The sequence below is a fragment of the Lithobates pipiens genome, unplaced genomic scaffold (assembly GCF_037356315.1).
Source record: "Lithobates pipiens isolate NorthernLeopardFrog02 unplaced genomic scaffold, aLitPip1_a1.2 Scaffold_19, whole genome shotgun sequence".
NCBI lineage: Eukaryota > Metazoa > Chordata > Amphibia > Anura > Ranidae > Lithobates > Lithobates pipiens.
Window position 1 is genome coordinate 580,638,807 of NW_027507764.1, and position 22,467 is coordinate 580,661,273.

A 22,467-nucleotide genomic window follows, 5' to 3' on the forward strand; every position below is an offset into this window, starting at 1 on the left:
ATCCCTGGCCAACCTGACTGGTACTGACCAACCCCCAGTCCAGATGTTATGCTCATCAAGGATTTTGCTGGGCTTAATCAAAACCTCCCCATAGTTCCGCAACCAAACCTCTAAATCCTGAGCGGGGACGCTCTCATTGGTCAGAATGATGGTGATTTTTTTAACTGTTGACCTCTGAGAGATCGCAACTGGGGCCAGACCTTCCCATTCAGGTCTTGACCTGCACCGAGCCTCATATCGCTCCCAGAACAGGTCAAGACCCTCTGACCTGGTGAAGCTAACTGTATAATCCCTCGTCCCAGACACATGTATAAAGGCATACAGATCATTTGCCCCAAAACCCATTTCTAAAATGAGATCCACCACCGCACGCCGCGCTGGAGGGACTGCACCACCTTCCCATTACAGAATCACAACATTACGTCTGGGACCCCCAGCAGAAGCCAGAGACCCAAGACCAGATCCCAGGGGGGCCCAAAGTGGTAGCCTGTAGGGGAAAACCCCGCTTGGGAGCGGAGCTACCAGGAGCAGAGCGTACCACCTGAGCAAATGTGGGTTTATTAGGGCCAAGGCTCCACACTGAAGTCACATTAGTCTTTACATTATTAGCATTATCAACTGTCTGAACTGGATTAGCAGAATCCGCAGCAGGACGATTTTCCATCACACTGGTGCTGGGGTGATTGTTATCAGTCACAGAAATTTTCCCATCAGGAATGGTCATAGTTGCTGCTGCAGTACCAGCTGTCTCCGGATGCTGCGCTGTAGAGTCCTCAGCAGCAGTGGGGCAAACAGCTTTGGACTCTGCTAAAGAAGGGTTAATGGGCTCTGCTGACACCTGTAGTTCATCCATAGAAATAACACTTTTTAAATGTAAGTTTTGCTGCATTGTAGCATCATCATCCGGCACAACAGGGCTGCACACAACATTAGCAGTCTGACTGTCATTAGGCACATTGTCATTATCAGCAAAAGACACAAACACAGTCTTGTCCACAACATGGGGCTTCGCTGGCTTTACCTTATCAGGTACATTGTCTGTAATTGATTTTGGAAAAATGAACAATTGTGTATCTATCACAGGGTGGTGTCTGTGGATACACTGATAGAAAAAATGCCGCGTCCTAATTATCACTTTGTGAATATAAATATTGACAGGGAAAAGGGGAAATGAGGGAAAAAAAATAAAAATAAATAAAAAATAAAAAAAAGAAATGAGAGAACCTTCACACAAAAAGACCTCAAAAAAATGTGGGTTCAGTTGGACTTTTTAGGCATAAAGAAAGTTGTAAACACAACCGGTATGAAAAATAATTATTTCTATTTATTTAAAATAAAAAAGACAATTTAAAAAGAACAGGAAAAAGTTCAATTTCCCTTTTACACAAAAAAAGGGAAAAAGTTTCCTCCTTAAAATTGCACAATTAAGACCTAATTGACATCCTATCAAACATAATAACAACCTTTTCAAATTTCCAAAAAGGAAAAGAAAAAAACAAAGTATATATCTATACAAATGAGGGATCAAGGATATCAATCATACAGTCAACGGTTACATATATTTTTGGTGCTCTACATGTTTCGTGTCTACAATGACACTTCTTCAGGAGCTGATAATAATGTTCTGAATTATTCCTTCGTAAAAGGGTGTCCTAAATAGGGAGATCACCGTTTCCAAAGGAGGAAATTGGTACGATTGATTACACAAAACTCATAAAGATTAGATCTTCAGTGTGTTTAGTAAAAATTCTTGAGGCGTAAGTGAACACAGATAAATCCATGATGGATACTCTTTGGTAGATGGCGGCCATCTTCTACACACAAAAAACAATATGAGAGGGGTGAATGGGCCGATTAGTCTGCCTCTTTGATTCCCCCTTTACTTTCCTCCTTTACCCAGTGGGAATTTGATCCGTTTTTTGCAACTTGAGCTCAGGAGATACCAAAGAGTATCCATCACGGATTTATCTGTGTTCACTTACGCCTCAAGAATTTTTACTAAACACACTGAAGATCTAATCTTTATGAGTTTTGTGTAATCAATCGTACCAATTTCCTCCTTTGGAAACGGTGATCTCCCTATTTAGGACACCCTTTTACGAAGGAATAATTCAGAACATTATTATCAGCTCCTGAAGAAGTGTCATTGTAGACACGAAACATGTAGAGCACCAAAAATATATGTAACCGTTGACTGTATGATTGATATCCTTGATCCCTCATTTGTATAGATATATACTTTGTTTTTTTCTTTTCCTTTTTGGAAATTTGAAAAGGTTGTTATTATGTTTGATAGGATGTCAATTAGGTCTTAATTGTGCAATTTTAAGGAGGAAACTTTTTCCCTTTTTTTGTGTAAAAGGGAAATTGAACTTTTTCCTGTTCTTTTTAAATTGTCTTTTTTATTTTAAATAAATAGAAATAATTATTTTTCATACCGGTTGTGTTTACAACTTTCTTTATGCCTAAAAAGTCCAACTGAACCCACATTTTTTTGAGGTCTTTTTGTGTGAAGGTTCTCTCATTTCTTTTTTTTATTTTTTATTTATTTATTTATTTATTTTTTCCCTCATTTCCCCTTTTCCCTGTCAATATTTATATTCACATTGTCTGTAATGTCCTCCTCATTGAATACCAACCGATCCTCCCGCATAGGAGACTCCATTACCTGGATGGTCTTCAGCATGCCTCCTGAGTCCTGGGAAGGCATGGGGCTGCTTACCTCTCCCTGGGGGGGCAGGGGGGCGGAATTGGGGGTCTCCTCCTCCACCTCCATCTTTGTCACCCTTCCAAACCTCCTGTTGTTACCAAACTTCTCCCTGAAGGGCCCCTCTCTGCCTTCCATTATGGCCACAATGGTCTCCTGGTGGTCCACACGGACTTTAGCCAATTGAATCTCCGGATCCATGGATCCTCTCTTCTGGCTGTGTAAGCCCTCACGCTGCCTTCTCAGGCGCTTCAGCTCCGCACGCAGCTTGTACAGCTTATCCCTCTCCCGATTCAGGACCTTTATCCCGGCCACCACTCGCTCCCGAATGGCATGCGAGCCTTCGTCCTCTCCAGGGGCAGAGAGATCCGCTTGTCCACCAGAAGGCATGTCACCCGACGGCCCAGGAGAAGGCTGAGAACCTCCAGCAGGAGAGGCCCTGCTGGTCTCCATGGCTTCCCCAGAAAGGGGCCAGGAGAGCTGGGAGAGATTTCCTCACCACTCCCCTCTCACACCGATCACCTGGAGGAGCTGCAGACACCTTCCACCTGACACACCTGTGCTCCAATGATGGGTGGGGCACTATTCTTCCCACTGACACCAATGAGGAGGCACTATTCCTCCCACTTACACCAATGAGGGGGCACTATTCCTCTCACTGACACCAATGATGGGGCACTATTCCTCCCACTGACACCAATGAGGGGGCACTATTCTTCCCACTGACACCAATGATAGGGCACTATTCCTCCCACTGACACCAATGATGGGGCACTATTCCTCCCACTGACACCAATGAGGGGGCACTATTCTTCCCACTGACACCAATGATGGGGCACTATTCCTCCCACTGACACCAATGATGGGGCACTATTCCTCCAACTGACACCAAGGATGGGACACTATTTCTCCCCTAATACCAAAGAGGACTGTTTACTCCCAGTGACACCAGGACCATTTCTACATCCGCTGGCCACAGTCCAGCCTCTTCTAAAGTTTGAAGGGCTGTAAATTGGTCCTATGCTTAAAAAGTTTGGAGACCCTTAGTCTAGCACATTGGCACTTTATTTATATTTTCTTCAGGTTTGTCACTGCACTTTTTTATGCATAGACAGTGGTAGTGGTTGGCTTCAGCTGATCACAGGGAGAGGAGACCGTTTTGTTTGTTTTTTTGGCTTGGTGGACCAGAGCGCCTTGCCCCCATCGGCAGACTTGCAGGTCAGGGAAGGGTCTTTCCCAGTGGTGGCTCATCCATAATCCATGCTCCTGGCCCCTAATCTACATGAAGCACATGGGGGGGGGGGGGTTAGTTGGTTTGCCGCCACACAAAATATTGAGCACCAGCCGCCCCTGGTCTTCCCTCTTTGGCACTTTGGCAGGGAACCATAAAACACACCTTATTGCACTTTTTTGTGTGTGTTCACAAGTACTTTTTGTCTCACATTGGTTCAAAAATATAAACCAAAAAATTCATCCTCTGATGTTTGCTGCACTGACTATCCAGCCAGCCAATACAGAGAGAATATCTCAGCTTTGAAGGTTTACGTCAACTTCATACACTCCACAACTCTTTTATCAGCCAAGGAATTTGTAATTTTGTAGAATCAAATCACGGACCTCACTATTACCTGGTGCAGTTAAGTGATCCAGCTTGGTCAAGGACACACCACACTTGACGATTGAACACTAAAGCCCCGTACACACGAGCGGACTTTTCAACATCCAAAGTCTGATTCCGTCAGACTTTTCGATCGTGTGTGGGCTGCAATGGACTTTTGATTCGCAAAAGTCTGCCAGACTTTAGAAATGGAACATGCTTCAAATTTTTCCGACGGAACTCCGCCGGACCCAGTTCCTACCCAAAAATTTGCTCGTGTGTATGCCATTCCGACGGACTAAAACCGACGCTAGGGCAGCTATTGGCTACTGGCTATGAACTTCCTTATTCGAGTCCAGTCGTACGTCATCACGTTCGAATCCGTCGGAGTTTGGTGTGATTGTGTGTGGCCAAGTCCGCTCATTCGAAAAGTCCATCAGAACTCTGTCGGAACTCCGGCAGAACTCCTTCGGAAGTCTGTCGGACATAAGTCCGCTCGTGTGTATGGGGCTTTAGAGAGCAGAAGGACTCTAATTAGGTCATCCCAGTGTTCCCCTTCCCTTCTGACACAGTAAGCATGTTCACATGTATGTACAGGGGTCGCAGGACTCGCCATTGCTACCCAGCCCCATGCTCCAAAGGGCCCGTGCAGCCCCCCTGTACAGATGGATAGGAAGGCGGCAGCATGTAGAGGAACCAATCCCTCCATGTAGCCGCTAAATGCCCAGTTCTCCTCCTCTCCCTCCCACAGACATTTAGCGGCTGCAGGAGGGAAATAGAGGACATTGGTTCCTCTACATACCACTCCCGTTGCCTTCCTATCCCTGTCCTGCTGCCCCGGGCCCCTGTGTGCTTCCCTGGCCCCCCCTCCCGCCGGCTGCTGCTGGGTATCTGTCAGATTTGAGAGTGGGGAAGGGGCCGATAAATGTGTCATTTATTGGCCCCTTTCTTGTCTTAATGAATAGAGCCAGTGATTATATATATATTTTTTTTTTATTCATTGGTGGGGCATAATAAATAGTTTTTACTATGCTTGGGTTTATGAATAAACGGGAAGCTCTGTACAGAGCGCTTCCTGTTCATTCATTCTTTCTCTACAGATGAGGCTGCAGAGAAAGGGACTGATGAATCTGCCCTCAGTCCCTTTCTCTGTCTCAAAAGTGAGACATCGGTGGTCTGTTTAGACCCCTGATATTTCACCAAAGCCCACCAGCAGGGGTCCTCAAAATATGTAAACAATAAACAAAAATAAAATTGTAAAAAAAACAAAAAAAAAATAAAATACAATAAAATAAAATGGTAAAATAAAAAAAAACAACAAAAATAAAAAAAAACTACGGACACCAGTGGCGAAACTACCAGGGTCACAAAGGTTGCTCTTGCGGCTGGTCTCTGGCGTTCTGCCACTGGAGGTTGACCCCAAGATCCAGAGTCCCACAATGGGGTAAAAGGCCCCGGAATCAATGGTTTGGGACCAGGAGGGCCCTTCGTGTTTTTTTGCACCGGGGCCCTGAAGGTTCTAGTTATACCTCTGAATACTGCGCAAAGTGAAAGAACCCTGATTGGCTTAAAGCTTGGCCCCTCTTTCTCCTGGTCTAAGCGCTGCTGTGCAGGGGGTGATAGTAGGCTGATATCAGGATGACAGGAATGCGCTAATGAGGCAATATCCTTATATATGATAAATCTGCTTTCTCCCATCTGTTCATAGGACATGTACTGAGCAGAGACAACATTGAGGAGATCATTAGACTGGCTGCTAAAGAGAATCTGCTGCTTTTTGCTGATGAGGTGACATTACTATTAACCATATGGTTATTATAATATTAATATGCTTAAACGGATGACATCTCAGTTATAAGTGAGGTCTAGTGTCACCCACTTGTCCTTCCTGCTGTGGTTCTGGTCTATTTTTCCAAGTGTAGCAATGTGGACTGTAACAAGAACGTTTCATACCTTCCAGTGTTTTAAATATTGTTTGCCCCGTGATTATTCAGCAGTCAGTGACCTCATAATTGTGTGCCAGCGGAGTGGGTTATGGGGCGTATAGTCCTTCTGGAATCTGCTGCTATACATTCCCATACCCTAAGACAGTGATGGCGAACCTTGGCACCCCAGATGTTTTAGAACTACATTTCCCATGATGCTCAACTACACTGCAGAGTGCATGAGTATCATGGGAAATGTAGTTCCAAAACATCTGGGGTGCCAAGGTTCGCCATCACCGCCCTAAGACTATAAATCCCAGGGACCCTTGAAGTGGCCTGAAGGTTGCTGGGAGGGATGATAAAAGGAGCTTGGAAGCCCGGGCACGCTTTCTTCCTCCTGGGGCTGACGTAAGACGGACCTCTCTGTGTGACAGAGAGAGAGGTCTTGGCCTACCACGCGAAACATTACTTCCACCATGAGGTCTGAGAGGCTGGGTCCATTACCCACTGACAGACATCCTGTTACTAGCAACATTTACAGCGCCTACCCATTGGTGCAGACGTGTGAGGAAAGTCTCTACAGAAGACTGAGACAGAGGAGCTGCTGCCGGAGTGTCACCATCCATGTTCCTGTCCAGAACACGGCAAAAGGATTTGGGTCGTTGGTGAGAGAGCAACCTGCTCAATATTTACCTATCCACTACCACCATTACCAAACACAGTGCACACACATCTTTACCCAAGAACACTTTACTGAATTGCTGAAACACTGTACTCAGAAGCCTTAGGCCTACACTACTTGGAATCTGCTGTTTGATCTGCCACCAAACGGGTTACAATTAACAAGCTCCAACTAGCTAGCGAAGAATAACCGATCTGCCACGTGGAACTCAACTGCCATCACTTGTAGGAAGCCTGTCAAGTCCTAGGTGCGAGGCCGGATTGCTGAGAGGGCACCCCTTGCGGCTAAGTGCAACGTACCCCTGGGAGTGAGGCAGGGAGTACGGTGCCCAAAGGTGCACGGGTTGCCAAGTGCTGCTGCTGGGTAGCAGGGTGCAGCTGGAGTGTGCTGGATAAGCTGATTGGGCAACCATGCAAAGAGAGATCCCAGGTATGGAGCAGTAGATCAAACCAGGAACAGAGTCAATAGCCAGGCCAGGGGTCATACACAACATGATCAGTCCGAGATGAGGTACAGCAGGATAACCAGTAACGGAGTCAGTAGTCAGACCAGGGGTCAAACACCGTGCAGACAATCAAGGTACAGGTACGAAGACTAGAGAATAGTCAGGTCCATACCAGGGGTCGATGCAGGCGGAGAGCAGGAGAAGTCAGGCAAGCCGGGTAGTAAACAGGAATTGGATACAGATGGCAGATACAGGTGACACAGGAAGCTGACGATAATCCAGCAACCTGCGCCAATAATTGCCACGATGTGCGTGCGCACCCGCCATTGTGCACCCGCGTGCACCCGTGATGGATACTGGCAGGATTGCTCATCCTACGGCCATGAATATAGCATAGGCTGTTTGGATTGCATTTATCTCCACAAGTGTAGTTAACTGAAACATCCACTAGAAGGTGTCCTAGGATCTGAATATAGTGTACCTTTGTGTATATAACATTATTCATTGTTCAACCATTGTTGTGTTTGGGAGGAGTCTGTTTGAGTTGGCACTGTTATCACAGCTCAGCAGATTTTCTCCCTTTTTTTGTACAATAATTTTTCCTATTTGATTCAAGTAAAACATTTCAGAACCTTATACTATTGAGTTGCTTGATTCTTGCTTCATAGTATTAACAGGATGTCTGAACCCAGAGTGTCAGGTGGGTTGGAAGGTTCACTTGGTCATGGCTGTGCAGATAAGAAGGTAATTCTTAGCAGTCCTCAAGGGGGCAGTGCTACATAAGCAAATTGAAAATGCGTGCCCCCCCCCCCTCCCTTCCCAACCTTTGTGTGTTCAGCAGGGATGATCAGAGCTTCTCATAATGCCATCTTGCGCTCTTTAATCCTTTTGACATGTAGCAAGGTCTCTGGCCTCCTTCGGTCTAATGAGGACCTCCGGGGCCAAAGATAGCTGACATCCTTCTGTATGTGGTGGGTTATGAGGCATAGTGTGTGCAAATGGTGAAAGTCATTGGGCACCAGACACTTCTTGGATGTAAAAGAGGTTTTTTATTACAGTTCTTTTTGTATTTTTGGGGGAGAGAGGGTTAGGGTCAGGACACCCTTAGATAGTTGCAAACTTAGTCAGCAGATTCTGAGACTTTAATAGGGGGACAGCCATGCAGGGAAAGGCCTCCAGCAAGAAGTAACATCTGCACATGTAGGAATGCTGTCTCCTATGGCAACGGTCTTTAACAGTTCCTAACTCAATGTAACAATTCCTTCAGCTTCACTTCAACCTCTCCTTGTAGTTTTTCACCACTGAGCTCCCGGTCACTCCCTAGACCCTCTGATTCGCTAACTCCAAATCCCTTGAGCTCCTCCAATCTTCAAGGTGGTATCTTCCTCAAGCGTCACTCCCGCCTCTCTGCTGGGTCCCAAGCTTGGCACTCCAGATACTTCTCAAGCTCCACCCCTGCTGGCCCGCTCGGTCCCTGGTTTGACACACAAGGCTGCTCTGCAAGCGTCATCTCTGCTGGTGGGTCACTGACTTGATCACCGCCTGAAGTTTCCCGATTCTCCACCGTGCGAGTTTGGTGGGAATGTGTCTCCGGTACTTGCTTCAGTTACTCCCTGTGGTCCCTGGTAATAAGGCAGCTGGTCCCCTTGTGGCGTCAGCTTCCCTTCTACCTCCGACCACTGACAGGTTCTTCGGCTGACAGAACCGTCACTTCTGGTTGGACTGCAAGCCGCAATCCCAACTCTGCCCAGCTCCCTTGCTTCTGGATAGGTGGAAAGGCCCTCACACAGCCTAGCAACCATGGGATAGGCCCAATCTCCAGCCCAGCTACCTGGGGGGCAAATGACACATGTCCACCCAGACAGCCGTCCAGGTGGCACAGAACATAGATCACCTGACTCCACCCGAATATATAAGTTCTCCCAGCAGGCCAAGGGATTCAAGAAAACCCCTGCCCATTGGTTGAGATACCCCACATAACCATATCCTGACCTTGGGTTGCCCTTCTTATATCTAGTACCACCAAGTACCCGGCCACCTAGTGGTAGAAGAGAAAAGGGCAACAAGGCCAAACTTAGAGAGAAATCAATAGATCTCTATCAATCAACCAGGATGACTACTCCTGGCAGGTACATTTGTGAGGAGCAAAATATAAAATGGGTTCCCCTTGGGGTTTTTAGGCAGCAATAAGAAACAAGGATGGATATATATAAAATTATTTTATTAATCCAAAAAACATTGTAGCCACCATAAGTTAAAATTCAAGCTCTGGTACATATTGTTTGAACAATTAAATGGATGGAAATACATATATCACTTAGTACATAAATCATGAAGACAGTTACAGCAATTTTCAAATTATTAATCCATTGGGTTAAACCATTGAATAAAAAGCACCCCTGTAACCCCGAAAATGGCTGTAACTGTCTTCATGATTTATGTACTAAATAATGTATGTATTTCCATCCATTTAATTGTTCAAACAATATGTACCAAAGCTTGAATTTTAACTTATGGTGGCTACAATGTTTTTTGGATTAATAAAATAATTTTATATATACCCATCCTTGTTTCTTATTGCTGCCTAAAAACCCCAAGGGGAACCCACTTTATATTTTGTAGAATTATATACGGGGTGTGCAGCTAGCTCGAAATCCAAATTCTTTATGCACTTCTTTTTTTACATTTTTTTTTACATTTTTTTTAATTTGTGAGGAGATTCCTGCCTAAACTACAGGGTGCTACCGACACATCACATGGACAACCAACGATGAAACAAGAAGGCAGAGAAAGCAAAAAAAAAAAAAAAAAAAAACTGGCACTCATCCACTCCATCAGAAGTCAACCACATCAGGTACTTGCTAGAAGAGACAATTTGGCAGGTTGTCTTTGCATTGTTATTAGCGTCTAGATTCGTGAATCCCCCCCCCCCTTCCCTAAGGACTCTCCTGCAATTCTCATGACTCTCCTGAAACTGTCATGACTCTCCTAGAATCCCCCGGGACACTCCTGAATCCCTCAGAACATCCCTGTAATCCCCATTACTTTCTTGGAACCCCCCCCCCCCCCATGACCCTCCTGCAATCCCCTGGGAGTTTCCCAGAATCCCATGGACTCTTCTGAAACCCCCCCAGGGCTCTCCTGGAGACCTCTGAACTTTTCTGGAATTACTCAAAACTCTTTTGAAACCCCTGGTACGATCCTGGAATCTTCTGGGACTCTCCTGGAATCCATCAGAACTCTTCTGGAGCCCCCAGAACTCTCTTGGAACTAAAAAAGACTAATCTGGTACCCTCAGGACTCTATGAGAATATTGAAGGACTCTCCTGGAATCCCCCAGCTTCTCACAGAATCCCCAGGGACTCTCCTTGAACCCCCCAAGGTTTTCTTGGGAATGTCCAGGAATCCCCTGGAACCCCCCAGGAATCTCTAAGCCCTTGTACACACGGTCGGACATTCCGACAACAAAATCCGTAGGATTTTGTCTGACGGATTTTGTCCGAAACTTGTGTTGCATACACACGGTTGGACAAAGTTGACGGAAAATCTGATCGTTCAGAACGTGAGGATGTTATTTTGTTACGACGGGACTACGTTCAGGCTAGTAGCCAATAGCTTTGGTCTAGGAATTTGATCTGAGCATGCATGGCACTTTCCGATGGAATGTGTCCAATCGGACCGTTTTGTCGGATATGCCGACTGTGTGTGGTCTCCATCGGACTGTTTCCGCCGGAGTATCCGACGGACCAAGTTTTCCAACTTGTTGGTAAAATTTTCCAACAAAATGCTCCGATCGCACATACTCCGATCATGTGTAGAGAATTCCGATCGGACAAAGTGCCACGCATGCTGAGATCAAATTTCTACACCAAAGCTATTGGCTACTAGCCTGAACGTAGTCCCATCGTAACGAAATAACATCATCACGTCGGATTTTTCAACAACTTTGTCCGACCGTGTGTATGCAACAGTTTCGGACAAAATCCGTCGGACAAAATCCGACGGACAGAATCCGACGGATTTGGTTGTCGGAATCTCCCACCGTGTGTACAAGGGCTAAGCTTTGGTGTAGGAATTTGATCTGAGCATGCGTGGCACTTTGTCCGATCGTAATTCTCTACACATGATCGGACAAAGTCCGATCAGATCATGTTGTCGGAAAGTTTTATAGCCAAGCTCTCAAACTTGGTCCGTCGGATATTCCGACGGAAACAGTCCGATGGAGCCCACACACTGTTGGATTATCCGACAACACGGTCCGATCGGACATTTTCCATCGGAATGTCCGACCGTGTGTACAAGGGCTTAGACTCCCTAGGACTCTATTTAAACCCCTCCAGGACTTTCCCAGAATCACAAGGGAGTCTTCTGTAACCCTCAATGACTCTCCTGGAACCCCCCAAGGCTCTCCTGGGAATCCCTGGGACTCTCCTGGAATGCCCCAGGAATCTCCAAGAACCCATAGAACTCCCTGGGAATTCTCCATAGGAACTCTCCAGGAGTTTCCTGGTATCGTGCAGCCTTCCCTCTGCTGTGTAATGTAAGATGTTTTGCCCTCACTTGGAATTTGGTTCATGTTAGCTGCTGCAAAAGGTTCCAGGTGAATCCCCTGCATTTGCAAACTTTCAGCCAAAACTTTGCAGTTTTAAGACCAGAAATTGCGAATAATCCATAAAAATGCCATGAAATTGGCTACTGGGAATTTTTTTTACCAAGCTACGCCTGCTATAGCTGTCACTTTTTTGAAAAGACGTCTTCCTATAGATTTTAGATCTGTCTCAGCTGTTACTGCTGCTGGTCAAACAAAGCTTAGCACCACACAATGAAAAAGGAAGCGTCCTTGCTAAAGCAACCTGAAGAAATTGTTCCATAACACTGTATACAGCTTCGAGGCATCCTCCTGTAATTTAAAGGACTGTATTTTCAATGCACTTAATTTTTTTACTAATGGCAATGGTACATGTCCTTCATGGCTTTACCTGGCATCTCATTTGCCTGTTTGACAATAGCTTGCTTATTAACTCTAAAAATTGCAAGAATTAAATAACAAGAATCGCCCCTCCGTAGACTTCGATGGGATTCACAGCAAAGTTTACAAACTTTGAATTTTGACCAAGATTCATGAGACAAAACCAGACATTAGTCTTCACTGTAGAACAGGGGTTGGCAACCTTTTGAGCACAATATGCCAAAAAAAAATTTCAAAGAAATTGAGCGAGGCAATTTTATAACAAAAAAATGTCAACTTCACACTCTCAATCATGAAAATGATTCTTTATAAAGGAAATGCTGTAAACTACTTTAGTAGTGAGAAATTACTGTCCTACACTCTCTGCCTCACCACTGTACATCTGCCCAATCACTATACTACCCTGCTCATCTGGCCTACCACTGTAAAACCATGTACATCTGCTCCATCCATGTACCCCCTTTCTCATATGCCCCCACCACTGTAACCCCCTGCACATCTGCCCCACCACTGTACCATCCTGCACATCTGCCCCACCACTGTATCCACCTGCTAATCTGCCCAACCAATGTACCCCCTTTCTCATCTGCTTCACCACTGTACCTCCATGCACATCTGCTCCACTAATGAACCATCTTCTCATCTGTCCTAACACTGAACGTATGTGCTCATCTGCCCCACCACTGTAACCCCCTTTCTCATCTGCCCCATGGACTGTACCTCCTGCACATCTGTCCAACCCTCTATTCCCCCAGCTCTTCTGCCCCACCACTGTAACCCCCTGCTCATGTGTTCCACCAATGTACCTCCTTCTCCTCTGCATCCCTCTGCACATCTGCCCCACCTCTGTACCCCCCTGCTCCTCTGCCCCACCGCTGTAACCCCCTGCTCATCTGTCCCACCAATGTACCTCCTTTCTCCTCTGCCCCAACACTGAACGAAACCCCCTGCTCATCTGTCCCACCACTATAACCCCCTGCTCATCTTCTCCACCACCGTATCCCCATGCTCTTCTGTCTCACTACTGAATCACCTTCTCATCTGTCCCAATACTGAACCCATCTGCTCATCTGCCTCACCACTGTAACCCGCTTTCTCATCTGCCCCACCACTGTACCTCCTGCACATCTGTCTCACCTCTGTACCCCCCTGCACTTCTGCCCAACCACTGTTCCCCCTGCTCATCTGTCCCAGCAATACACCTCCTTTCACATATACCCCACTGCTTTACCCCCCTGCTTTTCTGCCCCAACACTGAACCCCCCTGTTCATCTGGCCCATCACGGTATGCCCCTGCTCATCTGACCCACTACTAAACCCCCTTCTCCTCTCTTCCACCACTGTACCTCCCTGCACATCTGCCCCACCGCTGTACCCTCTTCTCATCTATGTGATATGCAGAGTGATGAAATGAAGCAGAGATGAGACACATCTACCTGTCCTGGCACACTCATCCTGCGGATCCACCTCTCGTATTCAGTCCATGTGCTTGTATGTGATGTATGTGATGTATGGGACGTATGTGACGTATGAGACGTATGTGATGTATGGGACGTATGTGATGTATGGGACGTATGTGATGTATGGGATGTATGGGATGTATGGGATGTAAGGGATGTATGGGATGTATGAGATGTATGTGACGTATGTGACGTATGGGATGTATGGGATGTAAGGGATGTATGGGATGTATGAGATGTATGGGATGTATGTGATGTATAAGAAAAAGACAACTTCCCCTGCGCTCTGGTGTCTGGATCTTCAAAGTGTGACACCGACAGTCTTAAAAGGTAGTGTCAAAAAAGTCTTGCAGCCCTCCTCAGAATATTGGGTATTCAAATACTGGAGAAAACAAAACAAGAAAGGAAGGCGCACTGACCTAGTGCATTACCATAGACAGAGCTTTATTAAAAACAGAACATATAGCAAAATGGCTACTCACAAACAAGTATTGATAAAAGGCATAATCAATACAATCGGGTCCATCACACCGAACATCCACACGTCCAGATCTGATGTCAAGTGAATCGACTAATACCCCAACACAAACGACTGACGCGTTTCAGGGGAGAACCCCTTTCCTCAGAGCCAAGACGGGCAAACGTTATATATGTATATGTGGGTCTCTGAGTGCATGTGGCCAGAGTACCATGGAGCTCCACCCACAAACACTCCCAAAAAAAAAAAAAAGACGAACCACACTTAATTTGATTTAATTTAATTTGATTTTAGTTTTAATTTTAATTTTAATATTCAGAAAAATATAAACACACTTAATTTTATTTAATTTAATTTAATTGGATGTATGTGATGTATGGAATGTATGAGATGTATATGATGTCACATACAAGCATCTGGAATAGATGCACAATGATGAGCTCAGGTCAGGGGCATTTTCTGAAAGCAGTGGGCCTGTGTGCAGGATCATAAGTTGGGCCCCCGCAGCTGAGAAAATGTGGTTGGGTGTGATTTTCATTGCGCTAAATACTGGCTGTGGCTTAAAGGGACACAGAGTGCCGGGTGGCTCAGGAGTAAGTAATACAAAGGTTCAGGAATAATTTCAACAAAGTTCCCAGAAGCTCATCAGTAATTCCACAAACTGTCCCCTGATTGGGGTTTTCTCAATCACAGTGAAATCCCATCTTTCTGAGATTGGTAGTGGCAACCAAGCAAGTCCTCTTCCTCCAGATGTTGCAACAGAACTGCACCCAATCTCTTCCCTATGACAAAATCTGACGATGGCAGTTACAGCAAAGTTAGAGAACCAAACAATGTTTCCCATCTTTTACAATGTGTGGGGGCGCAGTACCTCCCCTCAGTGCAGGTGTGGGGAACTCCGAAATTGTAATGCATTAGTGTCTCACCGACACTTCCCCGCGCTGCTCTGCTGATGGGGAGGGATTCAAGCAAAAGAGGCTTTGCGTCCCATTTCGAGCACCAGTGCTGGGGGTTGCCTACCCCTGCTGTAGAGCATTGCGTTGCCCTCAGGAGCAGGGCCGCTGATAGAAATCATGGGGCCCCGTACAGCCTACCTGACGGGGCCCCCCTCAGCTCCTCCCTGGCCCCGCCCCTGGTCCCTCCTTCAGCCCCACCCCTGACCCCACCCATTACCCCTCCCCAGACCCCGCCTTGAAACAAAGTGTAGGTTTGTCTACAAGTGATATTTTTTTTTTCTCCAGCCAGTTATAGGTTTGATTATCCAAAAGAAATACTGTTTTCAGATGAGAACATACCTCTTTAATATCTATATGTAATACAAACCATTAATGAATAAATAAAATTGTATTTTTGGTATTATTGCAGAGTATTGTCAGGGTATGTATTGCAGAGTATTGTCAGGGTATTTATTGCAGAGTATTGTCAGGGTAAGTATTGCAGAGTATTGTCAGGGTATTTATTGCAGAGTATTGTCAGGGTATTTATTGCAGAGTATTGTCAGGGTATGTATTGCAGAGTATTGTCAGGTTAAGTATTGCAGAGTATTGTCAGGGTAAGTATTGCAGAGTATTGTCAGGGTATGCATTGCAGAGTATTGGCAGGGTATTGGCAGGGTAAGTATTGCAGAGTATTGGCAGAGTATTGGCAGGGTATGTATTGCAGAGTAGTAGTAGATGTTGAACTTCAAGCCCCCCCCCCAAGCAAGCATACACCTCACCTGTGTAATTGTTAGCTCAGCTGCCTTGGCCCCAGCAGAGATCACTTCCTCCCTCTTCTTCAGTGTCCACAATATCTTGATTGCCCGGCCCTTGCTCTCTCTGCTCCTCTCACTCTGCTACTTCTTCTCACGCGGAGAGAGAGAGAGAGAGAGAGAGAGAGGAATATCACCCCGCAACACCATAATAGGATGCGCTGGCCAGGACTTATTGTATTGGCAGGGTAAGTATTGCAAAGTATTGGCAGGGTATTTATTGCAGAGTATTGGCAGGGTATTTATTGCAGAGTATTGGCAGGGTAAGTATTGCAGAGTATTGCAGAGTATTGGCAGGGTATTGGCAGGGTAAGTATTGCAGAGTATTGGCGGGGTATGTATTGCAGAGTATTGGCGGGGTATGTATTGCAGAGTATTGGCAGGGTATGTATTGCAGAGTATTGGCAGGGTATTGGCAGGGTATTTACGGTATTGCAGAGTATTGGCAGGGTATTTATTGCAGAGTATTGGCAGGGTAAGTATTGCAGAGTATCGGCAGGGTATTGGCAGGGTAAGTATTGCAGAGTATCGGCAGGGCATTGGCAGGGTAAGTATTGCAGAGTATTGGCAGGGTATTGGCAGGGTAAGTATTGCAGAGTATTGGCAGAGTATTGGCAGAGTGTTGGACGATGATCGGTGGAGCAGAATCTTTTTTTTTTTTTTTTCATTAAAAATTTACTTTGCAGTTCAGGTTGCCCGGGCCCCCCTGCTGGTCAGGCCCGGTACAGCAGGGCCAGTTGTACTGGCCTATCAGCGGCCCTGCTCAGGAGATCTGCAGACCTTTGCTCGTTCTTATCCATTTTTTAAGCACTTGGCACCATATAAACCATTAATCTGACCCTGTGACTGGTTCTCTTTGCTATGTTCAGAGGGGGTGTATGATGTTAGGTTGAAGATTCTCTCTCTATCTTTCATAGGTCATCCTCCTGTTGGGTCACACTGTGTTTTCTCAGCACCACTTTCTCCTCTCCCCCAGGTATATCAGGAGAATGTCTTCGCCCCAGGATCCGTTTTTCATTCCCTTAAGAAAGTTCTGTTTGAAATGGGGCCAGAGTATTCTGAGCAGGTTCAGCTGGTGTCCATCTACTCCATCTCCAAAGGGATCAGCGGAGAGTGAGTGTCACATATCCATCCAAAGGGGGCTTAACATGGAGCTTGGACCAAGAACTCCTTCCGTAGTTCAACTATTGCCCATTCTTCCTTACTGGGGATTGGTGGGGGGGTTCCTTACTGACCCCAAAAAGGGGATCTTGGATCAGAGTTTTCCTATTATACCCTATTACAACTAAAGCTATCAAATCATCTTAATAATTCATTCATTATTAATTCATCTATCATTAATTATTAATTTGAAATCCGTCATAAACCTTCAGCTATAAGACAGTTACATGAGGTGACATTTCAGGAGTTTCCTTTACTAGCATTAAAACAGACATTGTACTGATTAAAGCCATAAACGGGTAGAATTTCGAATGAAAATTCTTAGGAAAAAGGTTCATTAGTGAGTCAAATCGACATTCTCAATCGACCGTAGTGATGAGAACATTTAATGGATCAGGATGGAAATTTTTTTGTGAGTGAACGAATTTCTAGCAGTGTGTTCGGAGGATTTTCCTAAGCCCTTGTACACACGGGCGGAGAAATTCCGACGGAATGTGTCCGATCGGACCGTTTTGTTGGATATTCCGACCGTGTGTGGTCTACATCGGACTGTTTCCGTTGGAGTATCCGACGGACCAAGTTTTCCAACTTGTTGGTAAAAATTTTCCGACAAAATGCTCCGATCGGACATACTCCGATCATGTGTAGAGAATTCCGATCAGACAAAGTGCCACGCATGCTCAGATCAAATTCCTATACCAAAGCTTAGCCCTTGTACACACGGTCGGAGATTCCGACAACCAAATCCGTCAAATTCTGTCCGTCGGATTTTGGCCGAAACTGTTGCATACACACGATCGGACAAAGTTGTCGGAAAATCCGACGTGATGACGTTATTTCGTTACGACGGGACTACGTTCACGCTAGTAGCCAATAGCTTTGGTGTAGGAATTTGATCTGAGCATGCGTGGCACTTTGTCCGATCGGAATTCTTTACACATGATCGGAGTATGTCCGATCGGAGCATTTTGTCAGAAAATTTTACCAAGTTGGAAAACTTGGTCCGTCGGATACTCCGGTGGAAACAGTCCGATGCAGACCACACACAGTCGGAATACCCGACAAAACGGTCCGATCGGACACATTCTGTCGGAATCTCCGACCGCGTGTACAAGGGCTTAGACCTTTCCTAAGAATTTGCATCCAGAATTTTATCCAACTATGGCCAGCTTAGGCTTTTAAATTTTGTTTCAATCCATGACAATGTATTTTCAAATCCATATATGAAATATACTTCTCTGTAAACTGAGCATACAGGAAAATCCAATCAAGTACTATTCAGAGTGCAAGTGTAAAAAAATCTAAAATAGTTAAAATACTCAAAGCCACTCTGCAAACAGAGTACAAAGTCCATTTTTATATTCATCAAATGTGAAAAACATCCTATCAGAAGATCAAGTCTTCCAACTATTGCAATCTCCATCATTGCACTCTGGTGGAGAGGAGATCACCATTGCAATAGATTCCCCTGATCTGTCAGAACATCTAAAATTCTTTCTGAGAGATCTTTCATTTGTGCAACCGGTGAGGTCCTTTTCTAAAAGCTGTTCAATATTCTCAGACAAATCGTCCTATCAAAAGATCAAGTCCTCCAACTATTGGGATCTCCACCTTTACTCTCTGGAGGTGAGGAGATCACCATTACAATAGATTCTTGTGATCTACCAGAACATCTAAAAATCTTTCTGAAGGATCCTCCATGTTGTGGTTTCAGTGAGATCCTCCTATATAAGCCAATCCAATTCTCAGACAAAACTTTCCATTGGAAGGTCAAGTCCTCCAACTATTGGGCTCTCCACCATTACACTCTGGAGGCGAGATCACCATTATAATAGATTTTTGTGATCTATCAGAACATCTAATAATTGTTCTGAAGGATCCTTCACATTCTGGTATCAGTGAGAGTCTCCTATATAAGTCGTTTCTCATTCTCAGACAAAAACATCCCATCAGTAAATAAAAGTCCTCCAGCTATTGAGATTTCCACCACTCCACTCTGAAGAGGAGAGGAGAGGAGAGGAGAGGAGATCGCCATTACAATATATTCCTGTGATCTATCAGAGCATCCACAGCCCTTTTTGAGGGTCCCTCCACATTGTGGTGATCAGTGAGGTCCTCTTCTATAAGCCTATCCACATTCTCAGACAAAAACTATACAAATAAGTGTATCGAACCAGTTCAATGCGCTTATTTGTACAGTGCTTGGTGTTTCACTAATGCTACCTATTTGATGTTACCAGTTTATCCTTCCGATTTGTTTTTAATGATGATACAATGATTTTAAGGAATTTAAAGCGGGAGTCCGCCGTTTTTTTTTTTTTTTAAAGCCAGCAGCTACAAATACTGCAGCTGCTGACTTTTAAAATAGTGACACTTACCCGCCCAGCGCGCCCGCGATGTCGGCACCCGAAGCCGATCTCTCGATCATCTCTCGGGTGCTGCCGCCGCCATCTTGGGTATGGGAATCAGGAAGTGGAGCCTTTCGGCTTCATTTCCCGTTTCCCTACTGCGCATGCGCAAGTCGCTCTGCGCAATAAGGATGGTCCCCGCTGTATCTGGGATCCATGTGTTTCCCAGCAGGCAGTAGGGGACTTTCGGAAAGGGGCGTAGATTCTGCGGAAAGGGGCGTACCTTCTGCAGAATCTACGCCGGAAGTGGGTGCAGATACCTGGGAGGATTCCAATGAGCGGAAGGTCCACTTTAGGGTGGACCTCTGCTTTAATAATAAAATCAGCTTTTTATTACTTTATTTTTTTTTGCTCTATTGTCTCCCCATTGTCTTGGCACATTCAAAGTCCTTTCATTTTTTTGGTGGGAGAGAGGGGAGACGCTATTGTCCCCTTCCTTTGCTGTGGGTTGCATCCTCTTCCCTCCCTTTTCCCTCTTTCCCCTGTACTGCTGATATAAAGATCCCTATCCAAAAATAGAGGAATTTGAACTAAATATAATTCACTTGTAAGATATAAACAGTACACCAATGAACGAACATCAGTAAAATATACAATATATAATAATTATAATTCAAAATACTGCTCAAAATGAATTGAGTTCAGTATAAGATTTACAGCATACATCCCGACATGTTTCGGAAAATCGCATTGGAATGTATTTTTCCTTCTTTTCTCCACTAGGTGTCTCTCAGCCTTTTTTTCCAGGCCGCTCTACTTGCACGCAGACACCCGGTGGGCCAAACTCCACTGATGCAAGGCGGGCCTATGACAAAATAGCCTTTGTCTACGTCCCAGTGCCATTGTGTCAGGCAGAGGCGGCTCTAGGCTTTGTGAGGCCTTAGGCAAAATTTAGACACGAGGCCCCACTCACGCCCAAAATGGATAAAAAAAAATTGAAGCAAGTAAAAATGGCTGCAGAAAGATGCGTGGATCTAGCACACAGGCGATCAGCACCACCTCCAGGGCACCCTCCTCAGACATATGCAGCCAATACAACATCTGGGACAGGTGACAAGCCCTCCAGGATTTCCCCCTTTGCCTTGGGAGAATGGGAAGGGGTGTCATTGAATCATTCCACATCCACAGAGGAAGGAGAGTGGGGGGATCCCAGTGCAGTGAGGGAGGGTGACAGGGAGGGAAAGAGTGAGGGAGCGGGGGAGAGAGAGAGAGAGGGGGGGAGGGGAAGAGAGGGAGAGGGAGGAAGAGAGAGGGAGAGAGGGAGGGGGAGAGGGAGGGGGAGAGAGAGGGAGGGGGAGAGAGAGGGAGGGGGAGAGAGGGGGAGGGGGAGAGAGAGAGAGAGAGAGAGAGGGGGGGAGGGGGAGGAAGAGGGAGGGAGGGGGAGAGAGAGGGGGAGAGAGAGAGGGGGGAAGGGAGAGAGAGAGGGGGGAGCGGGAGAGAGAGAGGGAGCGGGAGAGAGAGAGGGAGAGAGGGAGGAAGGGAGAGAGAGAGGGGGGGAAGAGAGAGAGAGAGAGGGGGGGAAGAGAGAGAGAGAGGGGGGGAAGAGAGAGAGAGAGGGGGGAAGAGAGAGAGAGAGAGGGGAAGGAGGGAGAGAGAGGGGGAGGCGGAGAGAGAGAGGGGGGAGGGAGAGAGAGAGGGGGAGCGGGAGAGAGAGAGGGGGAAGGGGAGAGGGGGGAGAGGGAGGAAGGTGGAGAGAGAGGGGGGAGGGGGGAAGGGAGAGAGATAGGGGGGAAGGCGGAAGAGAGGGGGGGAGGAAGAGAGAGAGGGGGAGCAGGAGAGAGAGAGGGGAGAGAGGGAGGGGGAGAGGGAGGAGGGGGAGAGGGAGGAAGGTGGAGAGAGAGAGAGAGGGGGAAGGGAGAGAGATAGGGAGGAGGGGGGAAGGCGGAAGAGAGGGGGGAGGAAGAGAGAGAGGGGGAAGCGGGAGAGAGAGAGGGGGAGAGGGAGGAAGGTGGAGAGAGAGATCTCTAGCCCCGTTCCTGTCTGCAGCCCCTCCTGTGTACCATGTCCCAGTCTGCAGTGCCTGTCTATGTGAAGCTGTGTGTGATGCTCGGTACGGTACCTTCCATGCCAGCAGGATGTTCATGACGGCCAGCAGCAGGCAGGGTCCATTCTCATTCTGGGTGGGGACAGTGTCCTGCTCCTTCCAGAGGATCTGGTTGCTGTGAGATGGAGTGGTCCCTGGTCACCTTTACCTTCCATCTGTCCTCGTTTTCCGGCCCCAGTCAGCCTGTACTCCAGTCCTGGGAGGTCTTCTCCAGGACTACCGATCCTTGCAAGTCTCACTGCTCAATTTGCCCACCAGGCCCGGACTGGGACAAAAAATAGACTGAGCAGCCCATGATAGCGGTCCCTTCCCCACTCCCCAGCCTGAGAGACCCCTGCAGCAGCCTAAGTGAAAAGAGGGGAAACCTAGCAGAGCTGCCCGGGGGTGAGGGGGCCAGAAAGAGAACAGGGGTGGCGGAGAGCATTGGAGTGAGGCTGAGAGCAGCAGGGGGGGCAAGAGTGTGGGGGGCATGAGCACTAGGGGGGGAGAGAGCACTGGGGGAGCTAGGGCACAGGCGGGAGTGGGGAGCCTGGCAGGGGCAGAGAGCATGGGGTGGTGATGGAGAGCATAGGGGCCAGAGAGACCTGGGGAAGGGGCAGAAGATCATAGGGGGGGTGGAGAGCACCAGGGGAGCTGGATAGCACAGTGTGGTAGAGAGCATGGGGGGAGCCAGGGAGCACGGGGAGGTGGGGGCAGTTGGAAAGTACTGGGGGGAGCTGGATAGCATAGTGGAGTGGAGAGCATGGAGGGAGCCAGGGAGAATAGTGGTGGCTGGAAAGCACAAAGGGGAGCTGGAGAGCACTGTGGGGGAAGCTGGAGAGCACAGGGGTAAGTTGAAAGC

General features: G+C 46.7%; 1 protein-coding gene across 2 annotated transcripts in view; it reads left to right on the top strand.

The window, feature by feature from the left end:
- The window catches only part of LOC143997693 (alanine aminotransferase 2-like), a 99,934-nt gene that overhangs the window by 43,980 nt on the left and 33,487 nt on the right, over positions 1-22,467 (top strand). For both annotated transcript variants that reach the window (XM_077493450.1, XM_077493449.1), the window contains exons 7-8: positions 6,013-6,092; positions 16,990-17,126. In XM_077493450.1, the coding sequence (XP_077349576.1) occupies positions 6,013-6,092; positions 16,990-17,126 (217 nt within the window). The remainder of the gene's footprint in view (positions 1-6,012; positions 6,093-16,989; positions 17,127-22,467) is intronic.